At 42.6% G+C, this 18,443-nt stretch overlaps 1 protein-coding gene across 1 annotated transcript; it reads left to right on the top strand.

Moving 5' to 3' along the window:
* The first annotated feature begins 4,886 nt into the window (after nt 1-4,886).
* Nucleotides 4,887-11,793, top strand: LOC118410623 (transcription factor 24-like). The gene is made up of 2 exons (XM_035812405.1): nt 4,887-5,634; nt 11,130-11,793. The coding sequence occupies exons 1-2, from the start codon at nt 5,263-5,265 to the stop codon at nt 11,292-11,294; spliced, it is 537 nt and encodes a 178-aa protein (XP_035668298.1). The 5' UTR covers nt 4,887-5,262; the 3' UTR covers nt 11,295-11,793.
* Nucleotides 11,794-18,443: the final 6,650 nt, after the last annotated feature.

The following is an 18,443-nucleotide window of genomic DNA, read 5'->3' as shown; positions in this document are numbered from 1 at the left end:
TATTTGAGTCATTACACGTAGTTACCTCCATGAAATGTCATGGAGGTTATATTTTACCCTGCGTTTGTCTGTCTGTGTGTGTGTCTGTGTGTGTGTAAACAAGATAACTCAAGAACGGCTGGGTGAATTGGTTTCATACTTGGTGTGTTGGTAGTGTGTGATGAAAGCTGAAAATGATTAGATTTTGAGCACCCTAGCGGCTTCCCTTGGTACTGCAGCGCAACTTCTGGGTTTGCTATCTCGTGTTCTGAACAAGCTATGGTCACGATTTTGGGGTGTTAGATAGCTCTTGTGCTCAGAAATAAGTGACATAAGTTTGGGCCCCCTAGCGGCTAGTTTTGGGAAAGCAGGGGCATTTTTGTCAAAAACGTCTGAAGACAACTCAAGAAGGGAACAAAGGATTTTCATGATTTTTGGTATGTAGGTACCTTAGACAATGTTGTACAAAATGAAATATTAATTATGCAAAATAGGAGTACATTTGCATAATTAATGAGAATATTCCATCATAGCAGTTTTTTCTATGTATCTCTTGTCCCGGACATGATGTGGTCTTGAAATTTGGGTGGTAGATAGCTTGCAGTGTCATGACAAAGTGGGGCAAGTTTCAGCCCCCTAACACTTAATTTCGGAACTGCAGGGGCATTTTTGTCAAGACATTCCAAGGTGGATAACTGCAGAAAGGATTGACGAATTGGCATCATTTTAGGCATGCAGGTAGCTTGGGCAAAGATGCTCATAATGATATGCATGTTATGCAAATGAGGACTTAATTTGCATAATTAATGAGGAAATTGTATAATTAAATTGTTTGCAATAACTGGATGTCAATAAGTGTAACACTTGGTAATTATGATAGATGGAATATAAGCAGATACCAAATATGGTAATGAGGAACTTATTTGCATAATTCATGTAAAAATTGCAAAACCGCTTTATGATTAATGATTGGATTTTTATAATTGTGGCATGTGTACGTTAGTCAATGATGAACAGCATAATGCATAAATTGTGTTAATGTGTTAGTCAATTGCATGAAATTTACAAAAGCTCTAAATATTCATGGAGGTATGAGGTCGCCGAACTCTAGTTATATCTGCAACGTTATGCATCTTTATTAGGAGGTTTTTAGTGTTTCTACACAAATTATGCAAATCAAGTCCAATCTACGTAGTAAACTAGGAGATGCCATGATGATGATACATGTAACCACGGCGGGAATGAACTAATGCATATGTTAGATCTGAATTATACAAATAAGAACGTCATGATTTGATCTCAAGTAATAGTGGCCGGTCACACAAACTAGTCGTTTCCAAATGGCATACGTGTAACAATCCAACACATAGATATTTGGCTCTACTTCTCTGTGACAATATTATGACTGTGGTTTAAGATCATTGCAGGTAGCTTGTACTATAGGTAACGTGAAGTAGGGGGCGGTGTTTGTATATGGATGTTGCCAGATTAGGAAGTTTAAAGCATTTGAAATACCAGGACGCACATTTCATTAGAAAAACCTCGACATCAAGGAAGACATCTGCCGGATCAGGGCACTCCAACCATCCCACGGCTCGTAAAATTAGTCCTGGCACTTTTGACCAATTGTAGCTGACTTCACGTGTCCATACGTCTGAAAGATTGTAAAGTTCTATACGCTTTAAACTTAACTGTTTTTGAACACAATTTTAGCTTTGTTTGACTAGCCATCATTTTTCTTGAAATGACAGGTCACCGCTTACTTTGACATTCCATCTAAACTAAAAATCAATTAAGTCTGCCTAGCGGACCGTGAGATTTATCGGAATTATCATTTAGCCTGCTGCCCCGCCTACGCGAACACTTTACCCGGCGCACACCCCCTCCAAACCATATCAGATCCTGTCCGACTAAATTTCCTTCCTTGCTTATACCTGCGTCCAAAATGGCGTCTACTTACCGTGAACATGATTGACAAGGGTTAGAGGTCAAACTGGTCCCTGCGTGACACTTGCTCACTTCGACAGACCAATTACAAAGGCAACATTAATCTTGGATATACCTGCTCCATATCGCGACATTACCCAAGTATTTACTCAGAGCTTAGTGGTTGATATAACACTGTTGACTATGCCCACCGTTCTCATTGATGGGAGATCGCATTACTCAGTGGCAATGAGCCGGGGAGCAAACAAGAGGCGACAGGTACAGACAGAGGCTAGGGCTTCTGTACGCGATGATTCACGAGCAGTGGTCGCTGTTATCGACGTGTTAGCTGTACACAGGGCTGTCGTAAAAGGCCTTTGTGCGAGATGTCCAGACATTCTAAACTTCTACATGTAGGCGTAAAGCTAGAACAACAGGCTTTCATGTTCGCTCTTGCACAAAACTACAAATACTTTTCACCAGTGTCATTCGCAGCCGTGATGTCAACTACTATAAATGAGTTTTCACTCTTTGAAGTGTCGCCTGGTTTGTCCAATTTTATGACCAAGAATATCACTACGATCATTGAATTATTTGGCTTATACCTTTCCTAGTACGACACGTGGTACAGCTTCAGTGTCGGACAACCAGCCATTTTACAGACCACTTTCTCTTGATCGTTTAAGCAAAAATGATCTTGTGCCAGGAATTGAGTTGGTAATGATTGTGGTGTGCAGAGAAATGGTGATGGCTCCTGCGGTGCACACTTGGAGAGTTTAGTTCCATCCCCATGCTCGTGCTGAAAGTCTGACACAGTATTCTGTTTGACAATCTAACGATTACATTAGCCTTTAACAGTTTAAACTGATCCATCCTAGACAACCACGCTGGTCGGATTGTCTAGCTCGGCAGGTAGAATCTACATGACGCTCCCTCCCCCCAGACGAACTGCCCCTCACACCAGTGTTTCCCTGACCCCAGGTCTCCTCCTATTAAGGTGAGGGCTCATTTGCCCTCCCCTCCACTCAAACGGCCGGCTCCCCGATGAGTTCAGCTGTCTCTCTCCGATCTCTCCTCCCTTCGGCACCTCACGTCCGCCTCTTGGCCCAAATTGAGCGGCTCGGCACGAAGAACAACAAACAGCGAGACTCTATAGAGCCCGGCCGCAGCGCGCCGTCGCAGCAGAAAGGAGGCCTCCGCCACGCGCGGATTCAAACCAGTGACTTCTCTTCGACTGAAAAGTTGGCATTGTGGCATAGTAATGGAGCGCAACCACTGCAGACGTAACGTGTAACCCAAGTCCTTAACGGATCTTCTCTGTGTTAATCTGTGTACCTGTAAATCCTTCCCAACACAGCCTAGCGCCAGATTATCCGTCATGGATACGTCGCACTCTACACGTGCTGGGTCCCACGCTCTGCAAAGAGGCCACTTCTTGCGCACCGACCACACACTATCAACACTTGTAGACCACTCACTTCGTGGTCAATAATCTCGGACCAATAAAAACGTACGACGCAAGACCAGTTTCTAATAGATTTCTCACTCATCCTCCCATGTTTGGAAGTGCCTCGAAAGCTTGCTCCGATATTGTTTCGGGTCACTGTAATGATCGAGAGAGTATCGTGAGATGCCTACCGTACTAGTAGATACCTACTAGATGTTTACCAAATGAGTTGTTTCATTTTTACACTTCGGGCATACTTTGAAGTTAGTTGCACAGCGTATTTAGTTATCCGACGACATTTAACAAAATACCAGCTAATGTGCTAAATAACGATGAAATTTTTACCAGTTTCAATGTGCTGTCGAGTCAGAGTGCGCGTGCTTATACTTACGCCTTTCTGATCGCCATTTCGTTTGTCCTGAAATAACCTTGCTAAAGGTCAACCTTGACATACTTATGTACTTTCTTCCTGAGTCCAAGCTGCACTTTCCTGACAAGTATTACTGCGGACAGAGTCATCAGAAGACAAAGCAACAGTATGTTTGTAGTCTTAATAAATTGTCTCGCAGTACATGCGCCAATATAAGTCATGATAAAGTTATAAGACCCAATATTGGCCTCGGCAGTTGTTCTGTAGCTTGGCACGTTCCATGCCCGGCCCAATTAATCTGGAATGTACCTACCGGGCACAATCACGAGATATCCTGTTTCCTACACATGTAAGGGAGCACCCACTAATTAATAAAAGGAGCGTACATATCAATAGGATAGAATCATATCATGTATATGTAAAGGAGCAAATGTTATCAAACTTCTAAATACATATCATTATCATTAAGATGACATTGCGAAGACACGAGTGAAAAACGAAGGAAGAACAGGAATGAAGGTCGGCCATTTCTACTGAGGACAGCGTCATACATTTTGAGGAACATCACAAAGAGTGGATTCTTCTTCTGGCTTGAAGGAACTTTTCTTTAGCAAATTGTGTTCCAAGCCTGGTCGCGTTGTGCGGTGTGGGATCCGTTTACACACACACACCTTTCCTTTCGACATAATTTCTGCTCTTCGATATCACAACCAAAAGACAAGAGACTGATTAACAAGTCGTCCATGTGTATACACACGTGTTCCATAGAATGATAACAGCGATGCGAGTGCGATGCGTGTAAGCTGGACGCAAACATTAAAACGATGAAATCAGTGATACTGATGGAAAGGATAAGATAAGACTTACAGCAATTACAAAGTCCTTGACACAAAACATTTTGACAGAAACATCTCGTACGTAGTATGTGGATAAGATAGGAGGTTCTCGTCTTTATCTTAAATTTGTGTTAGGTGACTAACGTTTGTCGCTATAAACATATTGTCGTGAACTTCTATAATATATGGCGTATTTAATCGTTTTTCGTACTTGACTTTGTGTACACTATTAAAAAATAGGTTCCATTGTTGTGCCTGTGTTTGGTGTATGATGTATAAAATGCTTTAGCCCGGCCCCGCTATGATGTATCGGTCCGCTGAGATGCAACTGTCAGCGCCCTATCTGACTTGTCGTTCCCCACCCGTCACCCGCGACGTGGGGCGGCGCCACTCGAGCACTCAGGGGGCACAGCAACCTGTACAGCTTCTCCTCCTACGATAACTTTACTTTCTCCGTGCTTCTTCGTCCAACCCGCGTTTGACTGACGAGCTGTGCGGGGCTGTGGATCTCGTGGTCCGCGAAACGTGCTTACTCGGTGGGAAAACTCGAAGCTCTTTTACTCAAGTTCTGTGACGGAACCCCACCAGACGGGACGTACTCACGCCGACCTCAAGTTACGCTGAAGTTTACATAAACTAATCAGCTCGAGATTTCGCGTGTTGGAAGCATCCAGGCGAGGTGGAGTGTTGGGCAGGACGACATCATGTCCGACACCAACCAGGACTTTGACTGTAGTAGCAGCGAGGCTTCGTCGCCCGACTCGAAGACGTCTTCCGGTGGGAGAAAGCGTTCAGGCCCGAGGCAGTCCCGCCGGAAGGAACGACAGCGACCCACCGGTTCCAACGCTGCCCGAGAGCGCTCGCGAGTCAAGACGCTACGTTCTGCGTTTCTCGAGCTCCAAAAGACGCTTCCTTCCGTCCCACCGGACACAAAGCTGTCCAAACTAGACGTCCTTGTACTTGCTACAACCTATATTGCACATCTCATGAGAACCCTAGACAGTGGGGAGGATACTCCGGAGTCACGGGAGAAGCAGCATCGCCTGCAGGCCACTGGCTACCTACACCCCGTCAAGGTAGGCACGGTCACTCGTTCTACAACCTCAACACTGGTTGAACTTCCTTCATTCTTAACGACATTATTCTTAACTTTTTATACGACCGCCGATTGCTCAACAAACAGACATGATTATGACATCCATAACTTCAGACCGTGTAAATCAGAAGGATAAGAAATAGACATGGCACAAGACAGATGACTTTAACACAGTCTAAGGTCTTAAGAACCTGGCGTGATCGATGACTAGTTTCAACACAGAAAATTGATCGTCCTTCCTTCCTTCAAAAATAATAAGAAAGCTGTTGAATACTGTCTTCACGTACTTTGATAGTTCAAAAGTTGAGACGTTTCTTCACAAGGAGATTTGGTAAGTTGAACGTATTAAATCAGAAATGAACATAGCAAGCTGATTCCGAAAGTATAGACTTATGTAACATCGAGAATGTCGTGGCTTGAATGCATGTAAGCAAGGAAGGTTTTCCAAGTTTTTGATGTTATATAGTAGTCGTCAAAGAACTGGCAGAGGGAAATCGAGAAAAGTACGTCCTAAGTGCAGCACGTGGATGCCTTCCTGGGACTAGTAATGAGTTTATCTTCACTCAAAACATAAACTGTTTGGAGATCAGCTGAATTTGTATCGAGGTGGCCTGATATCAAATAATGTTAAACACCGTAATTTTGGTACATTAGTCTTTCGCCAATTTGGGCAAATCTATGCAAAGAAAATCACTGTGTCTAATATCATCCTTTTCATCAGGACAGATGTTGTTGTCACTCACAGTTTAGAACCATTGTGGTTATAATAGTGGGACAGAGGGTGGGGCACCCGTGGTTAAATTGATATCATTGCCTGTTGATTGTTGTTCTTTGGTAAACAAAAACAACAGGTAAAGTGGCTGAATCTGATTGCCCTCTCGCTTGGATAAAGTGGGTTAATGATATCTGTACTTAATCTGTTTGCGCTGTCTCTTAGTCGTTTCCTGATTTTGGCACTTTTGTACATTTAAGTAAGACTGGGATTTTGTGGGCTTTGCTTATTAGTTTCAAGGGTGTAGCGATCATCGGGATCAGTTCACACACTACCAGAATCCAGCTAAAACTTTATAATTCAACTTTGGCAAATGTAGCTCTACCTCAGATGACTATTGTCCTTTTTTGTAAATAAATCACGACAACTCCATTATTATTTCCATTAAAAAAAAAGCATGCTTTGTACTGTACTGGAATAGGGTTGCATATGTACGCGGACCGTCATTTTTAAACTATATATCATACAATGATACATTATAACTAGTTCCGGAGACATTTACTTCTATATGTATAACGTTACGCATGAACATTCTTTCAATGAATTCTTCAGTCCTGTTACAACAATGTGTTGCTAACTTAGAGAAGATATCGAACTACAAAACAGAACGTCAATACGCTGGTTTGGTAGTTATGGACAAAATGGTAGCTGATGTTGGAATCTCCGCTTGGACGCGTATTCAACCTAAAACGTTAACACTCGTGATCGTTAACTGTGGTATGCACACGTATTAACGATATTTTTGTACCTTATGTGAACGAGTAAGGCTTCAGCTACGTATACGTGTATAAGACATCTCCTACCAAAGCCCACGCATTAGCTAATAGTACAAGCGACAAGAAAGAAACCATACACTCCAGCGATCGGGACCCGCACAGGTAGAGGATGCGATTCTATCATTCTACTAGATTGTAATCTCTATTCTGATATGTGTGTATATATGTAGAACTATTCACAAATGAAAGGAAGTTTTCGTAACAATCAGATGCTGCGCCACGTCTAGCACTCGACCGTACTAAGCAACGTTAACGTTGTTTTGGGCTGTTCGGAAACACTTATGGTCTTTAGCTTATAATCTGTGTTGGAATTTTGCGGAACAGAACAGGTATTGCACGGATGCACTTCATTGGGAAAGCGTTACGATAACAACAACCGAACCAAAGGATTGTTTTTCTTTCCATAACATACTACAACAGAGGACTTCGCCTTCATGTTTTCGACTTTCCACAGTGAATAGGCGTACACTGTCTGTGATTATATACCATTACGACATGTCTGACTTTACAAATACATATAATTATGGTCTAAATGTAGAATCCGTGAAATACGCAATAGAATTATAGACATATAGTTAGTTAAAGATTTCAAAGGGTTTTGTTTTCCTAGTTCCTGTTACATTAGCATCTTGAGTGATTGCTTAAAACTTTTCTGGGCTTTTTCCGTCCATATAGTATCAGCTTTTGGGGCTTATGGATGTGTGTGCTTATGGGAAGGGGTTGGGGAGTAATACATTGCTGCTAAAAGACTAAGCATAGATGTGTTATATTGCTAAATTGTCGTAGTTTGCTAATGAAAAACTTCCAGTGTTCATAACCACGTCATTGACCTATGGAAGAACGTGTTGCTCTGCTATGGTGTAAGATTATCGATGACCTTGTACTTCTCTCTGCATATTTCCCGTAGATTTTAACAGTGTGAGTGAGGGAACGTTTATCAATCGTTGTCATTGAAATGTACAAAATGGAAATTTTTGGATCGAAAAATAAATAGGCTTATTTTTCAGTGCAACCTACCTGATTGTTTAGGAAAATTTCTCTTATAAACATAGCCAAAAAATGGCAACTTATTATTTTCTTACCCCATTGGTTATGTATTACAGGGGCTTACAACAGGCAACTCAACCTTTTTTTTCTTCGAAATGATTAATATTATTGGCTACATCATTTATTAGATATAAGGGGACGTCCCTGGGGACATTTAAAAAGTGGGCAACATTACACCAGGCTAGATATGAAGCTTAGAAAGCATCGAACAATGGTAACGTTTGTTACAGTCATTTCTGTGCATTTTGTTAAGCAAGGTGGGCTACAAATGGCAGTCAAAGACCCCTTCTTGTTTCTGTATAAAGGCAGAAAAACTATATAGCGTCACAAAAACGACCATTTCGAGCCTTATACGTGGATAATATAACGGTTACCGTGACAACCGTCGTACTCGCCGTGGTAACGTTTGTTACCGAATTTGGCGACAGGCATAAACCACATTACGAGTACATAGCTTCCAAGATCAGTGACGGACGTGATCTGATGTGATCGGTCAGAGGGCGTGGGTAGCTGGTTTCACCTGCCGAACAATCATTCTGGGAACTCAATTGTTACATTTTTGGCTACTATTTGAAGTTTTCGTGTCTTATCAGGCGACAGCCATCTTTAGGGGGTGAAATCCCACCCGTGGCTATGATAATCTTCCAAGCCATCAACCAATATGGATGTTGTAGTGTATCTTTTGTAAGACATTACAGGGGTTGTGGAAAAACGAAGGGACCACTGATGTTGTCGAAAAGGCATTCTTTACATTCAAATGAGAACGAGCCTTATGTGAGGATGTTCGCTCCCTATATCGTGTAGAGTTTGTGGCACTTAGACTTAAAAAGGCACTTGGGCCTCCGGAATGACTCATGGGTATGTTCATGGGTATTACAGACACAGCATGTCGTTCTACAGCAGTTACACCTACACCTTACACGTCTGTCGTTTCATGGTGGATTAATATATGTCTTAACTTGTCCATGAACAAATGCAGCATTTTGAATAAGTCAGGCAATCATCTTTTGTAATTGTGACTTCGAGTAACATCACATGCAAAGAGTTCAATCACACGCCATGCATGTATTCATCTACCAAACTAGTTCGATTCCTTTCGATGTCTTTACTTTAAACGGTCGAGAAGAGCTGTACTACAAGTTCGGCACACACCGCGGCAGTTGCAAACATTTACTGACATCTGCTATATTTGACGTCCTTATTGTCCGGTGAGCTTTGTCATCTTTCCCCTTCCTGTTGTGAGGGTAACCCTGTAAACATGAACCAGCCGCACGGAGAACTGGTAGGGACCACACAAACGACATGTACGTGACTCTGCTGATGTTAGCTCTGTAGACAGCTTAAATATGCTCGGGTCTGTCCATCTACAGAGTCACAATGTTTAAGACAAGCTGTATACAGAAGTCCTATTGTACCAGACGCAAGTCCTCAATACACAGCCACATTTGACGTACGGTAATGTTGATGATTGGGGCCAGCACGTATACATATGACAGATCCAACCGTGAATTCTGCACGTTTGCCATACGAATGTCCCAAATTTTCTGACGTAGAGCCGTCCGTACGCGTACGCGTACGTAGAGACACGGCCAAGTTTTAGGATACATGGTTTGTGAAGCGGCCTCTGAACACATGTCACTTCACATTGCGGCACTCGCTCGCTCATGTCGAACTTGAACCGACGACGCAATGCAGCTACTGTGCCGTATCATTTGAGAGTCAATTGTTTGATTCTACTGTCGGTCGGCGTTTTATTAAAAAAAAAAAAGACGGGTTCAAAAGTTCATTTGTGCTATACACCTAGCACAAATGAACTTTTGAACCCGGTGACCTAGCTGTTGCCTATCAAAGAGATAAATGGAAGTTTCATAACAATAACACGCAGATATGAGACAGTACTAGAGCTTGAACACAAATACGTTTGTCAAAATACGTTATCAGTGATCATCTTTTGGCAAGATATGCCCAACTTTCTACTTGACATAAATTGTATTGATGGACGTTTAAGTGTTTGGACCCTGATGATTTGAAAATTGCACGGTGACCTATCATGGCTAGCCCTAGTGCACCAGGAAAGGGTTCCATTTAGGCAAATCTTTTATATCCTGTGTTTTTTTTAGATCAATTTTATCGATATAGTTTAGACCTTTTGAATTGTGTATCTTTCAGGTACTAAGACAAAGATTCACAAACATTAAGAACGAGCCAACTGTATCCAATGATCAAGCACGCCTATAGTATACATTCCAGCGCAGCACTTTGATCCGGCCTTTACTAGTTTCATGATTTATCATGATCCGTACTTTATACTTGTATTATAGTTACTTGCGAGTTGAATATGGCAGAAACAAGGTCAAAACTGACAGTTACTCCGAACTGCTACGGAAATTGTTGTTGTCATGATCAAGTGGTAAAAACAAACAGATCGAATGTCAACATCACAAACATGGGGTGTTAAGAATCAGGTATTTACGTAACACATGTGTTTATATGCTGTAAAACACTGTACTAGAATATAGCCTTATATTGTATGACTGTAGTACAATTTGCTATGCCTGATGAAGTCCATTGGCAACTTTTGACTGATGCTGAATCCAAAGAAGCAAACATTTGTACTTTGAAACGAAGTTGTAAAGAATCTTAACGTTTGTCCTGTTTTCTGCAGGTTACGGCCCAAAACCCATTAAAAGCTACTGATAACTAATCAAACTATCTCATGATTCCGACACAAACATGCACTGCAAACATAACTTATTCCGGCACTACATGAACAAAAATTATCCTCTGGGCAGGTATTTGTATGTGGAGCTATTAGGGTCACAGAGCAAGAGGATGAAGTTTGCCATCTTTAATTGCTTGTTGTGTCTTTTTCTACAACAGAAATGGCCGATGAGATCACGGCTGTACATCGGCGCCATGGAGAACGCGGCGGCGCTAGCGGAGGGCAGGGAGCCCGAAGAGTGCTCCGGAGGCCTGGACGTCAGAGAGTGTCTGAATTCTTCCGAAGACGAGCACAGTCCCATCCATGCAGCACAGTCCCACTAACACAGACCGTCACGTTCCTTTGTACATATTGATTAACAAGCGTGTTTCTACTGGACTACGGACCTCCTGAGTTATATCATTGTCAAGTGGTTTCTAATTTTATTATTTCTATTTGTGAAGGAGTCGAGGTAAACATCTTCTCTCGGATAAAGGACGCCGAGCATTCTGGTAGACCGGAAACCGGATGTGACGTTCACCGAAAACAAAAGATAGAGTCGTGGTCAGTTTTTGATAGTAAAATGCGAATTTGACTGAACATTGTATATATCTGTAAAAAAACTATGGCTTAATGTAAGTTATTTTCAGTCCGACACATTCATGAATGTACACAAATTTTGCCTCTACTCACAACTTGAACTTTTCTTAATGAATAGTAAAGCATTATGCTTCACGAAACGAGTCTCATTTACCTTTCTACCACTGGCGAGCTTCAACCAACATATTATCATAGAACGTCTGCTTTCATTAATAAAAGTTCCAAACTTAAATATACTTTAAAGATGGACTGGTTCAGAAAAGTCAATGATTCTTTATGGCGCTCTTGTTCATTGAGTACTTAGAAACGTCAATCATGCTGTATAGATTGCTTGATGCCTCAACCTTGTTTCCTGTGCCCTTCCGCCAAAAAAATAATTCACGTGTTTAGAAACCTTATCGCCTCTCTAAAGTGCTGTCGAGAGGACTGGGCAAGATGAACTAATGTTTTTGCACGCGCAGCTGTAATGTAGCCAGTGGTTACATTCCTGTAGAAGAGGGAACGGAAAAGCCGGAGCCATGGTTAAGTTGGGAGCGACCTTCACTGGCTTGGAGGTCCTGCCCAAGAAACGATAGGCACAGAAAGTAAGGTAGAAAGCACGTCACGTTTTGCAACCCTTGCCTCAGACGTCCATGAATCAGATGACTTAAGGTTTTCGCACATTAATCTTCACGTGGTGGAAGGGTGTCTAAAGCTTTTTTTAATTGAAAGCACAGTCCAGCCGTTTCGGTATAATTTGCGGTATAGTTTAAACTTCCCCCTACATTGCAATCGCCAAGTGTTCCTTTAGCGGCATAGGTTCCCTGTCTCGAAGGTCCACTTGCAAAAGTGTGTATTTAGCAAAAAGAGAGTATGGAAAATACAAAGTACATTACCAAGTATAACCATATGAATGGTTTTCTTTGGCTCTGTGAAAGGTTGGATTTATTTGATGTATTGGGGAAAAAAACTCAACCATCCTCATGTTCCCACCCTCATCACGCCCCCCGGACAGTTGGATATACAGGCCACGGAGAGGACCACATGGGACACCTTGGCAAGAGAAACAAACGAAAAAGTGTCCGTCATCCATTGAATTACGAAGACAAGTCAAGTGTTTGTTGTCCTTCTGACTTAATCGAGCACACTTCACCAGCTCAGAACCACTTAAAGCCTAGAACACACAAATCAGCCACGAGTCACTGATATAGATAAGTCGCCAGCCCCGTGGCCGCCGTCTCCGAAAGCACACTTGGTGCCCCCAAACGCGTCCCTGAGAAATGTCCTAGTTATATTTTCTTTCTATCTCAACACATGTAGCTTGGTTTTGAGCTAGGTCGTTCAAGGGTATGTCCACCTAACGCACTGAGGCGCCAAAACTCTGTCAGAGACTTGTCCACTAGTAGTACGCAGTCTGCACCCCCAAAAAATAAGTGGAAAAGGCGACTAAGCATATTCCTTGCGGTCTGGCCAAGGTAAAACAGGAACTTGCAAGCACCATACTGGTCAAGCATGGAACTGTAAAAAAAAGATCTGTCCATTTAACAAACCCCCTCGAAGATAGTTAAGGAAACGTTAAAAGTTACTGGTAAGTTGTGCAGGAGTCATTGAACTTCTGGACCACACGATGGATAGTCCTACGGAATTCTTTCTGCACCTGAGAGGCTGAGGTCGTCACGGTTTGCAGGCCCTTAGCGAAGCTGTCTGGGGAAAGTGAATTTTATACAGATTTATGGACTCCTGGCTGTGGAACAAGACAGGTTCTCTTACAGTTACCCATCACTCATCGGCTGGAGTGTCCAGATGTATCAGTGCTAGAATCGTGCGACTGTGGTGACTGCGGACATTCCAACCTGACATTTGGTGGTCAGTGCTTGCAGTTGAACAACAGGAATTCTACCAAAAAATCAGACAGAAATACAGGCGTGCTTTTGGCCAAAGGTGGAAATAACGTTATGTACTATCACAAAAATGGGAAGGCGGTTGTCCGTTGCAACAAGAATATTGCTTAATTTCTGTACTCTTATTCTTTCACCCATCTGTCAGGATCTTATCCGTCCTGAAGATGGAAAGTTCTCGATATTTGGTAGATTTACTATGAATAATTTGAATCAAGGTCGGAACAACCACCGCTAAAGCAGCCGAAGTTCACCCAAAAGAAGTATGTACTTTGTAGCGCTATATCCTTCCGTCAACAGTGGAGGCCTTTCCGCGCAGTTAGGCGGTCAGCACCCGTGACATAAATTAATCCGTACAAACCCATAACGCACACGTTTCGGGGCGCGCCAAGCTATCCAAACCTCCCAAGACATGGCAAGGGGGAAAACTGGCTTGACACGGGGGAGTGTCCGGCCTTTCAGCACTGTCAATCAAGTCCTGTAGACACGCACCCCAAGTGTCGAGACAAACACGGCCAAATGATCATCTCAAGTAGTGTAAACCAAGGCAGAGCCCTTATCTGTTTTTTCTGTGTAGTTGTATCCCCTTGTCAAGATTACATCGCTGATTTGAACGCCAACTGTAACGCAAGAAGGAAGGAAGGGTGATAGGTGAGACATATATCATCAACAACATCCTGTTGTCGAGCTGTGGACATTGCAGAAACATGACTTGAGCACGAGATGCGAAGATTCCTGGTCACATTCCACTGCATGTGAGAGAGTACAGGTTGAAGTACAGAATTGAGTGTGAAGGTTTACTACTGATTTCTTCATATAGCTTCAAACATGCAGTACTATAAACGCGACGCCGACTGAAGTGATAATGAAAGAACGTCTGACAAAGTACTTTTGATCATTATTCTGTATTACTGTGAAGGAATTTTTTTTCAAGCTTCTTCGAGAGACTTACTTACACAGAGCCTGAATAGTTGAACACTTTCCAGGCATCTTTCAGTGGACTAGTATGTCCCTCATTCCAAACCTACACCCGACACCTACAGTCGGTGTGGGTGGCATCATTTATAATATTACACTTTCCCAAAAGGGCAAGTGGCTGGTCATCATGAGACGATAAAAGACAAGAGAAAACTAGAAAATTAGATCTCTGCGTTCGATTTTGACCAATTAGTTTAATATCACCAGTTGCAGTGCACTTATACTACCAGTGTGCTATGATCGCACGCGATTCTAAGTTTGTGGCACGTTTATTTTACAGATAAAAGTACAAACAGGCATGTTGATAAAAACGCGTCAGCACCTTTATACTCCGAGATTCCCTAGATGCTTCGTCGGAGTCAGTACCAGGCTGACCAGTACATTGGTTTGCGAGGATGCATCCGGAGCGTCAATATCCGGACCTCAGTTGAACCCATGGGGTTCACATGGGGACTTACGTACCTACAGATGGCTTAGGTAAACAGGAGAAGAGTTGAGGAAGTACCCGTGATCATCGTATCCGTCAAAAATTATAACCATATTGGAGAATAGAGGGCAGAGTGTATGTAAAATTACTGTAAACTAGCCTGGTATCCAAACTTACCGTAGCTACCGAGTCCCCTTTTCCTCTCACACAGAGAGTGGACGACGCTTAATAAAGTTTAATATTAGGCTAGCTCATGGATACCAGGCTACCGCGTTTCTTGAAATCTTAGGCTTGATATTTTCCAGGAAACCATTACTTTATTTTAGACATCACCCGCAGCACAGTAATTGAGATTTACATTGCTTACAACCTAACCTACAGAAAATAGGCTGACGAACATGATCATGGTCAACAAGAGGACACACAATTCCATTTATGAATAAACTATATTCCTCTCCTTCTTCTTCTGGGGACCTTGTGAGTAGTAACAAATGAAGATCAAGAAAAAAAAAGACTATTTATTCAAACGTTAGCCTTTGGGTTCGACGCCCTAAAATCGAAATATGAGCTAAAATCGTCGGGCACTTTCAAGTTCAAGCGGAGCCATAACAATCGATCTCGGTTTGCATAGCATTAAGGAATGCATGTCGTCACCTCACTGATGCAACCATCGCCCATTTTCCTTAGTCTCTAGCAGACCTGACAAAGCTGGCTATTATAGGGGGCGGGGGGTAATTTGCCAGGGGAGTTTTGCTATCAGAGGAGTTGGCCGGCCATGCAGCCATTTTACCATAGCGTGGACTGGCTCCCCTGGCCAATTTCCCGATATTTTTGCTGCCGAATTCTCCGATCCCCGAGCCGTAGGAAGGCCAAGTGGAGGCTATATTTTCCTAACTAATTAGCTACATCAAAACTTTCAGTCCATTCTTCCAGAATTTTCTGTCTTGAAGAATTTCTTTTGTCGTGAACTGTTCCTGCTATGTGGTACCATGGTCATGGCCAGGTACGTCTTTCACCACGTCCTCACTGCCTTAAATAAGCCTATTCATCATGTAATCTCTACGGATGGAGTATTGTCTATCAGCGTGAGGAGATTTTGTGAGTTGAACATAGGGGGCCTTTGTTCCAGCATTGTGTCAACGTCTCCGACGAACGACCTGTGGTTCGACAGGGAAACGTTTTGTCCCTTATTCGATAGCATGAGATATGCTCAAACCTCAAGTTCTCACTGGGATCGATCAAATCGACGTAATTACGTTCCGTGTATCAGGTGTGAGAATACACATTCAGGTTTTTAAAACAGCAGTCTTGCTGTCAAATACACACATGATACATGTAACGTTAAGTCCACGGCTTAAAAAGGAAAATGGTTCTTGTTGTCGTACGAACTGCCGCTTTCAGGATGGGGATGGAGGTAAAATTCAATACAATATAATCATTTTTGAAAATCACTCAAAAATTATACATGTCATGTATTATCATTTTACCTAATGGAACAAATAGGCAGTTCATTTTACAGGTTGTTAATTCTCTTGGTGTGTTGAAAAGATGAATAAAAATTAAACGGAACGACATGGCATAATTTTCAGAACGCAAAACACATGGTTAAAGTATTCATAATTCATCCCTTAACTGCTACTCCATATTAGCCCAGATGGGAGTTCCAGACTAACGACGACCGAGACCACCCTAGAAGTGTTCCCGTTGTGTCGACTGCAATCAATGCTCGCTGGTGCATCAGGCAAGGGAACCCAACATTACCGTTGCGCACATGGCAATGATCTGCTACCATAGCAATTTTCCATAGATATATATATATATTGTTCAGCGTTTTAACTAGATCTATTTTTGTATGGAGACAAGCAGCGCTGTTAATGAAGGACGCCAAAATGAGACAATGTCATCACTTGTCGTCTGGTCAACAGCAGCTTTTTTTTGTGATTTCGTCTATTATATTACACTCATTCTTTATAGAACTGCATTGCCTGAGACTTGACACTATCGTCGAGCCTTTAGAGTTCATTCTGAATTATGGTTGGTGAGGGACAAAGATGACCAAGTTCTTCGGAGAGGTGACACCAGTGTGACCTATAGGATCCTATAGCGAACAAAATAATTTTATTGATACGACGTCAATGTGGATGAAATATCAGTTATTGATTAGACACTAAAACCTGTGTAACTGTAGTTTGTTTACGGTGCAGGCTTTCTTGCCTGATAAATATCCTGTCCCCCAGATCTAGACTTAGTGGCCACGTTGCAATTGATAAAGGTCATTAATCACTCCAATGTGTCTGCTGAAAAGTGTGATTGATAGTTTCTGAACGGAAACACTTACACACTCGTTATAGCATCAGCAAGTAAAATAGTCCTTGAACCACGATATCACGAAGCTTGCTGGAGAGATTTGTGCCAGACATGCCAGAGGAGCATTCCTGTTGATTATACTCATGTGGCTTGATGCTAGCGTGAGGAAGGAAGCGAAGTAACTCTAACCCATGTCCTGTTGAGATGTTCTTTGGCCAAATTAATCAGATCATTAAAACATAACATATTCTGTGCTGCTGCTGCAGGTGTACCTCCCCAATCGATGTGGTTTGCTGCGGTATGCCGCAGAAATGCCCCAAACCCATTAAGATACTGGACTCGCATACACAGGCATCATATATGTGCATCCCGTATATATATACGGGCTCAGTAGGAGAAGGGCGGTTTGAACAATTTTCTCAAACGTTGTATTATATAGCTAAAAAGTAGACACTATCTGCAGGCGAATGCTCCTCACGTGGACCATCCACTATTTTAAATATGGTGCTGGGGATTGGAAGTTATTGTACTGACTTTGCAAAAAACGCGTGGCACTGTATATAAGTGCAGAATATGACACAAAATTCAAGCGAAAGTAAGACACCTCCCATGTCAGTAGTCTGTGTAACACAAACTCTGCTGTCCGGGGCTGTAACTGGCCCCTCCCCGCGGAGGCCAGCAATGTTCGGCGGGCTGTAAGGAAGCTTGCTAAATCAGGCCACCGTGCCAGGAGCTGATGCATTTTGGGAGCGGCTTCTGTGGACATAAGCGGGTGTCGAAAGAAATCATTAGTCAGTCTAGATTTGTTACTTCAAAGCGATTAAACGAAAATAAGTATAGGGCGCTGGAGATATACCTTAACATATCTTCTTTACCAGTCAATTACTAATATTCATGACACTCTTCTCCCTCGATCCCATAATTCTTCAGAAAATGCACCCGAATTGTTAAACATGGACCGAAAACTCAAAATGAATTTGCAACACAAGGCAGAGGCATGTTATGACCGGGAATCGAACCCTAGCCCACTGGTGGGTGTCATTTCGGCCGGTACGTGGAGGCATGTTGCGTCCTTTGAGAGAGATGCCCGCTCCCAGCGCCACGGACCGGAACATGTGTAAACTTTGTCGGAGATGAGGTGTGGAAACGAATCCATCACCGTCTTACCGGGGTAATCGGATCACCTGACAATGCACTAATGGCTGCCAAATCTCCAACACAGACACCTGCGTTACCAGGAAAGGCTGGATAAGGCACAGGATCAATAGCATCTTAACTCGCATACAGGGATTTAAGGGCTGGTT

Source organism: Branchiostoma floridae, chromosome 2, assembly GCF_000003815.2.
Source record: "Branchiostoma floridae strain S238N-H82 chromosome 2, Bfl_VNyyK, whole genome shotgun sequence".
Taxonomy (NCBI): Eukaryota; Metazoa; Chordata; class Leptocardii; order Amphioxiformes; family Branchiostomatidae; genus Branchiostoma; species Branchiostoma floridae.
The sequence above is the reverse complement of the archived record's forward strand: the minus strand, read 5'-3'. Positions and strand labels throughout refer to the sequence as shown.